Source organism: Notamacropus eugenii, chromosome 1 (assembly GCF_028372415.1).
Source record: "Notamacropus eugenii isolate mMacEug1 chromosome 1, mMacEug1.pri_v2, whole genome shotgun sequence".
Classification (NCBI taxonomy): Eukaryota; Metazoa; Chordata; class Mammalia; order Diprotodontia; family Macropodidae; genus Notamacropus; species Notamacropus eugenii.
The window spans coordinates 266725970-266737577 of record NC_092872.1 but is presented as its reverse complement, the minus strand read 5'-3'; the positions used below and the strand labels follow the sequence as shown (position 1 = coordinate 266737577).

General features: G+C 47.8%; 1 protein-coding gene across 1 annotated transcript; it reads left to right on the top strand.

Moving 5' to 3' along the window:
- Positions 1-7529: 7529 nt before the first annotated feature.
- Positions 7530-9614, top strand: ADO (2-aminoethanethiol dioxygenase). The gene has a single exon (XM_072628853.1). The coding sequence runs from the start codon at positions 7885-7887 to the stop codon at positions 8698-8700; it is 816 nt and encodes a 271-aa protein (XP_072484954.1). The 5' UTR covers positions 7530-7884; the 3' UTR covers positions 8701-9614.
- Positions 9615-11608: the final 1994 nt, after the last annotated feature.

Sequence of the window (11608 nt, the reverse complement as noted above, 5' to 3'; positions counted from 1 at the left end):
ATATAAGGCAAAAAGGAAAAAAAATTCTCTCCTAGCCAGGAGGGAAGGACAGATGGGAAAGCGGGGGAGGTGGAGAGAGATGGCTGATGTCTTCTGGAGGGAAAAGAAAAAACATGAAGCACAAAACAGGGAAAAAATAAAGTTAATTAAGAGAAGTAAAGGGTGTTTGAATTTAATTTACAGTTCAAAACTATTTATGGCTGTAGAATTATTGCACTGCTTAACAGGAAGGAGAGAAGGGAAGCCTCTCTAATACTAAACTGGGGGGGTGGGGGTCATTCAGATTCAGCAGAGAGTTATTAAGTACTCACTGAGTACCAAGCTCTGTGCTGGGCACTGGGGAAGATAGAAAGTTTAGATAAGATGAAGGTATGGCAAAATAGCACTACCCAACCAAGTACTCAAGTAAGCTCCTTAGGGGTCAAAGTGTCTAACAAGGGGAGGGAGTAGGAGGTAGAAGGTTTGGGGGAAGTGGGGAGGAGGAGCGATCATTGAACAGGTAGCTTTGGATTTTAAAGGGTTTACAGGAATTCAAGGCGAGTAGGGCAGTCTAGGCACAGGGAACCATTTATACAAAGGTTCAACGTATGGAAATTAGGAGAATGTCAAGGGGGACAGCAAGTAATCCAGTTTAACATAGTGAATGTGGGGCCAAGAGGAGCAAAACATAAGGCTGGAAAAGTAGGCTCATGGATTTAGTCAAAAGGAAACCTAGAGGCCGAAGCCTAACCCAAGTCCCTCATTTTACAGATGAGGAAATTGAGGCATTGAGGGGTGAAGTGGTTTGTACAAAGTTACCTAGTGACTAAGTGGCTGAGTCATATCTGAACTCAGGTACTGATGCAAAATCCAGCCCACCCTCCATTGTATGCACACAATATCTCCATATGAGGCCTTGAATGCCAAGCTAAGGTGTTTGAAGTGTATCCATTAGTAAAAGGCAGGCACTGAAGAGGTGATTTGGTCTTACAAATACATAAGGGAGATTAGTTTGACAGCAGGGTAAAGAATAAACTGGAGGAAGAAGAGAAGAAAGGTGGGAAGATTTGTTAGAAATTCAGGAATATGGAAATGAAAGGCTGTTACTAAGGTGGGGGAAATGGAAAAGGAAAAAAAAAAGCCAGATGTGATCCTGTTACAAAGGGAAAACTGACAGGGCTCAGTAACTAACTTGATGGGAAGAACAGCAGAGAAGGAAGAGCCAAAAATAAGCCCAAGTTTCCAAACTGGGAAGCAGGTAAAGAGTTGTGCACCTGAGGAGGAGAGAGATAGGATCCAGGCGGCCGCCTGGCAGAAAGGTCCAAGAGAGCCAGCTGGACACCGGAGGTCTAGCCCTCCGACCTGGCCCTTAGGTTGATCTTCACAATGAGCCTCAATTAAGGTTGCCATTGGTCTGTGAGTGGCTTTCATTCTACTCCCCAGTATATGAGTAGGATTTATGAACACACATGTTCTTCCTGGCTTTCTCCCTGTAACTTTGCTGTACTTCACCCTTTTTTTCGGCTGTCCTCTCCCCAATGCCTGAAGAATGGGACAGGTAGGGAGGGAAAGAACCCTTGCAGGTCTTTCCAACCCCATCCCTCTGACCCACTTCAAATACAGACCTTTGGATTTGTACCAGTAGAGTTTATCACTAAGAGGAAACCACCCAAACAAGTCATTGCCATTTACTGCCAGACTTTGCTACTTGTACTGCTTAAATCTGAACCTTATTTTTAAGCTTACTGAATTTAACAGTTTATAAATCAATATCATATTTCAGAAATTCCCATCTGAGATGGAAGAGGCTCTAGAGATCACTTCATCTACCCCAGGGGTGGGGAACCTATGGCCTCGAGGCCACTTGTGTACCTCTAGGTCCTCAAGTGTGACCCTTTAACTGAATCCAAACTTCACAGGACAAATCGCCTTAATAAAAGGATTTGTTCAACAAAACTTGGACTGAAAGGGGCACACCCAAACACCTAGAATGCCATATGTGGGCTCAAGGCTGCAGGTTCTCCACTCCTGATGTAACCCAAACCCTAGAAATGTCCCCTCTATCAGTATGTCCAATCAGTCTGTGCTTGAGGGTCACCTCCAAGGAGGGGCAAGTGATTATTTCTCAAAGCACCCATCTTATTACTCTGGAACAGTTTTGTTAGACTTTTCTTACATTGAGTCAAAATCTGCTTGTCTGCAACTGTCACTTGCTGCTCCAAACTCTGTTTTCTAAGGCCCTGTGACAGTTCTTCATGCTTGATGGCAGTTAATCTGCACAGGGGTGGAGAGGGCACACTCCCAACCCCCATTACCAGGTGTCCTTCAGTCCAACAGCCGTGGCTCCCTCAACGGAAGCTCCCTCTATGTATGCTCTAGATTGCTATGTCTTTTCCAAAATGACACCTCAAGTGGGATGCATTCAATCAATCGACAAGCAATTTATTTGTTAACATTATTAACAATGACTAGAGGCCAGGCATTTCATCAAGTACAGGAGATATAAAGAAAAAGCAAAAACATTTTAGTAGAAGAGACAATATGTGCATAAACAGGTACATACAAGATCCATACATATAATATTCCAGTACAGTGTGACTGGAGCAGAGTGCAAGGGGACTCTGTGGACACCGTATCTTTAATAATGTAACCTAAAATCAGTTTAACTTTAGGAAGGCTGCCACATCACACTGTTGACTCACCCTTAACATTAAAGCTCGTCACCAAGAAAAGGTCAAAGTAATAATTGTTTAAAGCAAAGAAGATCAGGATGTAAACATGGGGATAAAAAAAGAAATGGAGGAAATCCATTACATTTGAATTGTCTGAGTCCTTTTTGACCTAAATTGTCCATAAGACACACTGGATTCTCTATTCCGGACTACAGGGATGTGGCTTCTTTGGGATCCCGAGAAAGGTGCTTCTCTTAAAGAATTAAGACACTGGGATCCTCTCTTTAGAATTGGGAGGGTCCTTACCAGTTAATCTACTTTAAACGAGAAAATTAAAGCACTATGAAATCATCATTTGCCCAAGTTTGTGATTAGTGACAGAGCTGAAAACCGAGCCCAGGACTTTTCTCTGTCAGGTTTACCTCTTAAAAACTTAAATCTATAGTCTACCTTGAAAATCATATAAAATATCTAAAACTTGGGACTGGTCAGGAAAAAGGCTTTTTGTAACCATGACATTTCATTATCATAAGTACTGGTTATAAATTAGCACTTAAAAAAAAAAAAAAGATTCTGCTCCTTCCATTCCACTGTTAAAAAAAAAAAAAGTTAGCCAGAGCAAAGCTGATTGGGACTTGACACAAGAGAATTCCCAAAAAACCAAAAGGTGGGAAAATGAGGACTTTTGGGAAAAAAATCACGTATTGGTAAGAGTTCACAAAACGTCAATCTATTTCTATTCAGTGTATGGAGGAGCTGGAGCTCCCAGTAGAGAGAGCTTGCTAGATCAAATGAATTTTAAGAAAGAATTTGAACAAGTTAGCAGCTTGCCTGGTGAAAAGAGGAAAATCAGCCCGCATGAAGATTAGGCGGGGCCGGGGTAAAAGGATAGAGGAGGAAAGAAGCTAGACGATAATCTTGTAAAGCAAGAAGAACACATAAGAGAGTAGGTGGAGGTGAGAAAAGAGATGTAGGCAGGGGGCTATTCCAGTCCTCCCCAGTTCCTGGATAATTAAGCAACCATAAGAAAATCTCAGCTTCTCTCCTTCTTCAACGTGCTTCCCCCACTGCTAAATGTAATACTTGAACGTGGGCGGGAGGTGGGATTAATTTCTATCAGTATTACCTATCACCATATAACTGTCAGCTTGTGAAACAGAAAACGTAGGGGGAATAAATAGGGTTTAGGAATCCAAGACTTCAGAGGGAACAGCTCACAGCTGTCTGTTCTCATCTCTTCCCTCCGTGGCTTTCCCACTATGTGTTTTCCTGACTCTAGTAATCCCTTCCATGTCCTCTTCTCGCCTTCCCACAACATTCCTAGGGTTCCCTCCTACTCAGCAGCAGCTGAACTTACTTGGTGGAGGCCGGAATGAGGAGGCAGTCGGTAGTAATAGCAGCCCACTCCCTGCGGGGCACGTGCGGGGGAACGCCCCGCCCCGCCCCGCCCCTGGATCCAGGTGTGTGAAGGCTTCGTGTCTCCCTGGAGTAGAAGTAGGTTACGTCCAGGCGGGTGCCGAGAGGACCAATCCCCTGGATACAGTAACTCGGGCTGCTTTACTACGCAACCCTTTCACACATTCTGCAGCCTGACACAGTCCGGAAATATTCATGAATGACCATGGATGGAAGAGAAACAGTATCTCCAATTCTCATTTTCTCAATACCCCGAAAGCAGAGTTTGGCTTCAGAATTGTGCACTACAAGTAAATGTTTGTTGGAGTGAACGAAAGAAGTCAAAATTCCTTATCCAGCCGTACTAAGTATGGTCTAAGCAGGCTGTTACTTGTGAAAATGCCCCGCTTCAACCCAAACAACCCTATCAAACGCCAGGGGAAGGAGATGAGAAGCTGCTGGAGGGCAGCGTCGTGCCGGACAAAGGAGACTTCATAAATGCGTGCCAAACGAATTTTTCAAGCCCGTAAAACGATGGAGAGGTTATTCTTTTTCCTTAGAAGAGTATTCATTTTGTAAAGGGCTTCATAGAACGTGCTGGTGCATTTAATAAAACTGGCTTCCCCTGGCTAGCAACTTTTCACCAACATGCGGATTTAACGAGGCAACACCCAGGAAGGACGTGGCACCCAAACACTTTTGCAAAAGGGGTTTTTGTAGAGCACTTTCTCCTAAAGGACTTGTCATATAAATATTCTTTTTACAGGTTGGGTTACTTACATAAAGGCACATCTGCTTTGACCGCTACAATTCATTCTCCAAAGAACGGGAGTACTGTACTGTGTTAAGAAGTGACACCTACTCAACTAACTTCAAAGAAAGGTTCCCTAAATCCTGCTGCTCCTCTCAAGTTACCAGTTCATCTCTCTATCCTTCAGGTTCTTTAAAAAAAAACAAAACAGACACAGTGCCTTCACTTCCTTACAAGTCATTCCTTCCTGGGCTCCTTGGTTTTGAATCCCTTCCCCTGCCACCCCCACTCCAACAGAAGCTTTCCCATGACCTCTTCCTTAATTCTCATCCTTCTGGATCTGGCTGCTCCACTAGACACCGATAAATACTTTCTCCTTTTGCCTTTCCTGATACCGCAGTTTCACAGTTCCTTCATAGCCTCTTTTACCTCTTATGTTGGGACTGCTTAACGTTTCTCAAACACATTTTTCTAAAATGTTTTTATTTTTTTAATTATATATTAAAAATTAAAGATTTTTAAAAATAATTTTGAATTCCAAATTCCATCCCTCCCCCCCTTCAGAAGGTAAACACTCTGATATAGAGTATACATGTAGAGTCAAACAAAACATATTTCCATATCAGCCATGTTGCAAAAGGGAACATAGACCCAAAAAGAAGAGAAAGTTACAAATAAAGAGTATGCTTCAATCTGCATTCAGACTCCATCAGCTCTTTCTCTGGAGGTGGACAGCATTTTTCATCAGAAGTCCTTCAAAATTGTTTCAGGGATCATTGTGCTGCTGAGAATACTTAAAGTCATTTACAGCTGATCATCCTACAGCATTGCTGTTACTGTGTACAGTGATCTCCTAGCTCTGCTCGGTTCACTGTGCATCAGTTCATGTAGGTCCTCCCAGGCTTTTCTAAATTCAAACACATTTTGAGCTTCTCAAACCACAGCACTGATGTGTAGTTAGGAGGGAAACTTTGAGATCATTTCCCCAGTACCTACCAAAACTCTCATCCTTTATGGACCAGCAAGGCAGCACCATCTTCTCCCACCTAGCAGAAGCAATCTCTCTCTCTCCCCTCTGGATTCTCTTAGAACTTTATACCTGTCTTAGGCTTCCTCTATCTCCCTATGTCATGTTACTTATTTGAGTGTGTGTTAACGTCTCTCTTAGATGGTCAATTCTTTGGGAGGAAGGATGTCTTCTCACCTTTATATACTCCCAACCCCCTTAACTCTCCCCCCCTCCCCATGTCCTAGGTATGGAGCTCCGTAAATTCAACAAATGCTTTTATTTAAAATGTCTGAAGTAAGGAATGTTGTTGGGGTTATAGCCACTTAATAACATTCAAGTGACTACGAATAACCAAGCAACCATGTTAATGGAAAGCCACTTGGGGTAGATTGGGTCACCTGATTAGGCACAGCACTAAGGAAGCCAGGGGTTTGACCTTTGTAGGAGCAGTTCCAGATACAGCACATCCAATCCCCTACTTGCCTTGGGTCACAAGGAAATCTGGTCGGAATCCTGTAAGGATGTATTATAAATCTGCCACTCTCTCATAAAGACAGGAGGGTCTAGGGACAAGAGAATAAGAAGACTGGAATTCAAGACAAGTGGCAACATCATCCTCCATCCTGTACAAACCATTGCTTCTTTCTGGGTCTCAGTTTTCTGTTCTTTAGAAGGTGCTGGACTAGGGGAACCTTAAGAAACCTTCCAGCTCTAGGAAAAACAGAGCCACTAAATCTAAGGGAAGGGGTGGGGGGCAGGTGGAGGGAGCAAAGAGTTGTTGGGGGGCTGGGAGGGGGGAGCACTGACTTTGTATATAAAACTGAGGGCAGTCAAAAACCTCAGAGATGATCAAGTTCAATGGCTTTATTTTTACAGGAGGGAAACCTCAAGTCCCTGAAGGGAAAGCTGCTTTATCCAAGAGCCTGGATTCCCGGGAGTCCGCAATCCTGGGGTCCACGTGCACCCACTGGCTCTGCCAGCATTGGTTGAGCCAGGTGCCCGCTGCGGGCACGAAGGTCCCCCTAGCCCTAGCAGTCCTCACAGCGCCCCGCAGGGCATACAGGAAGCTCCTAATAAGTGCTGGCGGACTACTCTCACCTCGGATTCTGGGAGTGCGGGAGCGGCCTGGAAGCTCCCTGCGGGCAGGGACTGTTTGCTCGGTGCACCCCCGGGGCTTAGAGCTGGGTGGGGCACACAGCAGGTGCTTAACAAAGCGTACCGACCCGGGATGTAAGTTCCTTTAGGGCAGGGGCGATCTCCAAGGGTCGTGGCACCTGGCATACAGGAGGAGCTTAATAAATCCTCGAAGACCGTACAAAGGAGGTCGCGGGGCTTGCCTTCTCAATAGGTGGGGGAGGGGAGAATCTGGAACTCAACATTTGTAAAGATGACTTAAAATAAAGGATAATTAAGAACTTGTAGGGGGAGAGTCGGGAGACAGATGGGCCCCGGTAGAAAGGTGAAACCATGTGACCACGGACGGGCCCCCAGGCCTTCCGCCCCACCCCTCACTCCCAGACCAGGACGCTTCCCGAAAGTCCGGAGAGCAGAGGGAACCCTGAGGCCGCGGGCAACGACCTTCCCCAGGCAGCCAGCATCGGGAGGTCAGTCACCCTCCGGTCTTTCCCTTTTCCCGGCCACCCCCGCGCCGTCTCACTCAGTCACCTGCCGGAAGTGCGTGTCTGTCGGCGCCACGCGAGACTCCCTGGGAGATGTAGTCTCCCTTCCCCTCTCCCGAGAGGAACGGGTGCGCTCGAGGACTGAGCGCTCTGGGGCCTCTCCGGCAAGTTCCCGTTCGTGGAGGGGAGAGGCGAAGGACTACAATTCCCAGCAGGCGCCGCGGGGCAGGCCCACACGTCCGCGGTCGGTCCGAGTCCGCTGGCCCGGGGCGACATGAATGGAGTAACGGGCGCGAGATAAAAGGGAGGGCTCCCTCGGCCGGTGCCCGCTCGCCCCTCCCCCGCTGCTCGGGGGCCCAGGTGCGCGTGCGTTCGCGCGTGCGCGGCGGCGGGAGCGTGGGAGCCGTTGAGGCCGTTGCGGCGCCGAGGCTGCGGCGGCTCGGGAGGCCGAGCGGCGGCATGCCGCGGGACAACATGGCCACGCTGATCCAGCGCATCGCCCGGCAGGCGCGGCTGACCTTCCGCCGCGCCGGCGGGGGCGGGGCGCCCGAGGCCGGCTTCCCCGAGAATCTGCAACAGCTGCAGCAGCTGATGAGCCAGCTCCGCGCCGAGGACCTGAACATCAGCCCGCGGCGGGCCGCGCTGTCCTCGTCCCCGCCGGCGCGGCCGCCGCACCTGCCGCCCGTCACCTACATGCACATCTGCGAGACGGCCGAGTTCAGCCTGGGCGTGTTCCTGCTCAAGAGCGGCACGTCCATCCCCCTGCACGACCACCCGGGCATGCACGGCGTGCTCAAGGTGCTCTACGGCACGCTGCGCATCAGCTGCCTGGACCCGCTGCCGCCGGCCGCGGCGCCGGGGGAGGGCCAGCCTCCGCAGCAGGCCGCCGCCGGCCCAGCCCCGCCCCGCTTCGACCCCCCGCTGCGGCCCGGCCAGCGCGCCGTCGTGCGCCGGGCCCTGCTGCGCTCCCGCGCCGAGTACACCGAGGCCAGCGCGCCCTGCCTGCTCAGCCCGCTCAGCGACAACCTGCACCAGATCGATGCCGTGGACGGGCCAGCCGCCTTCCTGGACATCTTGGCCCCGCCCTACGACCCCGACGACGGCCGGGACTGCCACTACTACCGGCTGCTGGAGCCGGCCGGGGCCCCCGACGCCGCCCCGGGCCCGGCCGCGCCCCTGCCGCTGCCCCGAGAGGTGTGGCTGCTCGAGACGCCCCAGGCGGCCGACTTCTGGTGCGAGGGCGAGCCCTACCCGGGCCCCAAGGTCACGCCGTGAGCGTCCCCGGCCCCCCCGGCCTCCGCCTCCGGGGGGGAGGAGCCCCGGCCCTTCCATTCTAAAGCCATAACGACGCTTCTTCCTTCCCCGGGACCCCGGCCCCGCGGAGTGACCGTATGTGTGCGACCTGAACCGGGCCCTCCCCCGAGGGGCGAGGAAATGGGCTGCGAAGGCAAATCCCTTTTTTTCCTTTTTTCTGTAGAGACAAGGGTGAAACCAATCGACCTAACTATGCATGCCCCCGGCCAGGGCGCTATCCCCCTCCCCGGCCCGCTTCTCGGATGCATTGGGGACATTCGGCGCCCCGGAATCCGGCGGGGGACGTGGGAGAGCTGCGGTTTTTATGCTTCCAGGCAGTTGAATGTAACCCCCACCCCTACCCCAAGCGTGCAGTTAAATTCCACGTCCCCCACTTCCAACAATCTCCTGCCAAAGCCGAGGAAATTAATGTGGTGACAAGCGGTTCGCCTTCCCTCCAAGACTTCTAATCAAGTGATCGGACGTGCAGTGGGGCTTCCAGCCGGGTTGCTGACGCGTTCCGTTAGGTGGTTGTGGGCAGCACGGCGCCAGGAGCTCTCCCAGGAAGGAGGCCTGGCCCCAGCTTCCCCAGGTGTGCAGGGTGCAGATGAGACAGGCTGAGCAAACAGAAGTGTTGTTGGACCAAACCCTCCCCAGCCCCCTGTTAATTAATTAGCGGACAATATCTGGGATTAGAGGGATTTGAGTCGGTCTCTTGTGGTATTTTTTTTTTAACTAGGCTACTGAGCAGCTTCACTTTGTATACAGGTGTTTGAGACAATTTGCTTCAGACTTATGGAGCCCTATTGTTTCTCTCTTTATACTATTTATAGAATTTGCTTTTTCATAAAACTTTAATAAAAAATGAGATGTAGAAATAAACTCCTTAAAATTTGCCCAGCTGTCGTGTAAGCAATTTTGACTGACTTGCCCATGTGGGGATGTGTGAGTTCCAACCTTTCAAATAAGGGAAAATATTTTGTAGTTGATGAAAGAAGTTGTTCATCCTGCAGGAAAACTATGTGCCTATACCTCCTTATGCACACTGGGTAACAGAGGCCCCAGTGCAAGGGATCTGTTGATTCCTTGCTTTTTACAGAAGAATAAATGAATAAATTCCACAAGGGATTCTTTTATTTTTATTCTGTAAATGCCTGCTGAATTTATGACATACCACTGTCGTGATACTCATAAACACACATCCCCATGTTTTCTCTTCCATGTGTACTAACAAAACGTGATTAGGGGGTGGGGGAGGGAGGGTTGTGTTCAGATCTTTTATTGTAGTCTGATATCCTACTGTGTGATTTAATACACCTTTAGACAATTCGGGGCAGCTCTTTACCTAGCTCAGAAAGCTCAAATATTAAATACAATAAATGCTATATATGCAACTCAATTTACTTACAAAAGCATTAATATAAAATGTTCATTTTTTTTCCCAGCACAGTGATGAATGTATTATGGTATGGTTATGGCATACCTACTTTTGGAAATACATTGTAGAGTAGAAGCAATTAACTTCGATAAAGTGTTACTTGTAATTTATGTAAAGTTTTACAGTAATACCGCTGATTCTGTCAAGCTGACTTTTTTGCTAACTCATTCTGCAGTGGGACATGATGATGGCAAGTTCTACCTTATTCTTCAGAATTCCATTCAGAAAATGAGTAATAAAGTTCTCAGACAAACAGCCTTTTCAAAAGTTTCCCTACAATTGCCATTGACCAGAAAAGAAACAATTTCCCTTGTTTGGGGTTTTCAGCAGATTGTTGTTATACCAGGTGGACACCACTTCCCTTTGGGTTTCTGAGCAGTGCGTTAAAGGAGCGGTCAGCAGTGATGACAATAAAATGCACCTTTTCTACCTAAAGAGTACTAGGACTTGAGCAGACCATTGAGGAAGAGAATCCCTCCCTCATGGGAGACTTCAGGACCAGGGAGCCAAGAGGGCCAAAGGATTCAGCTGGCACCTCGATGCACTTAACTGACTCCAGATGCTGCTACTTCGTGCTCCCTCCACCACATGGGCTGTTTAACAACCAGACAGACAGATGGCTTAATGTGGTATTGTGGACTGCACCTACCCCTAAGAATATAGGGTGTTTTCTTGTTCATTAAAATATAAGAGACTAATGAGCACACTCAAATGAATCATTAAACATTTTTCTGTTTAATTAAAAAATGCAATAATTTCTTCTTATGGGTGAGAAGTGTTCAATATAAATGTTTCTAACACTATTTCTTTCCCTCTTGAGTAGTAACTGTTTTTAATAAGCATGCTTTGCATGGATTAAAATGTGCCTGAGTTGCTATTTATTAATGAAAGTGCCAGTGTAGTCAAGTAGGATGCATGTTCTCAATCGAGTGGGTTCCTTGAATGCTCCATAAGCAGCTGTAATTTCCTAGAATCCACCTGTTTTATCCCTTCTTTTACATTCATTTTCCTTAAAGCTGCCTTAGTGTTGTTGCTTTGGAAGAATCCAGTCCTTGCTGATCCATTCCCAGTGGTTCTGTGACACGCACTAGTTCTGCTGCCCAGAGGAAAAGCAATATATGTGTAATTTAGAACCTTTAACCTCGGATGTTCCTCTGTGATTAAACATCAGAAGGGTAATACTACCCCACTTGAATGATCTGGGAACAAGAATTTGGAGATTCCAACCATTTCAAGGAGCAGGCAACAGTTAGAATAGACTGATTGACACCAGATGCCTCAGTGTATTCTATAAATAATCAAACACAAAAACTGTTTGCTAAGTCCAGGGTATATTCTGCTGTTTGTGATGGGACTGTTTGGAGTTTCTGGATTTTTCAGTGTTGGAATAAAAATTCATTTTATCTTTTGGAATAGAGATGGAAAGTGTTTGACTTGTAGATTTTAATTGCT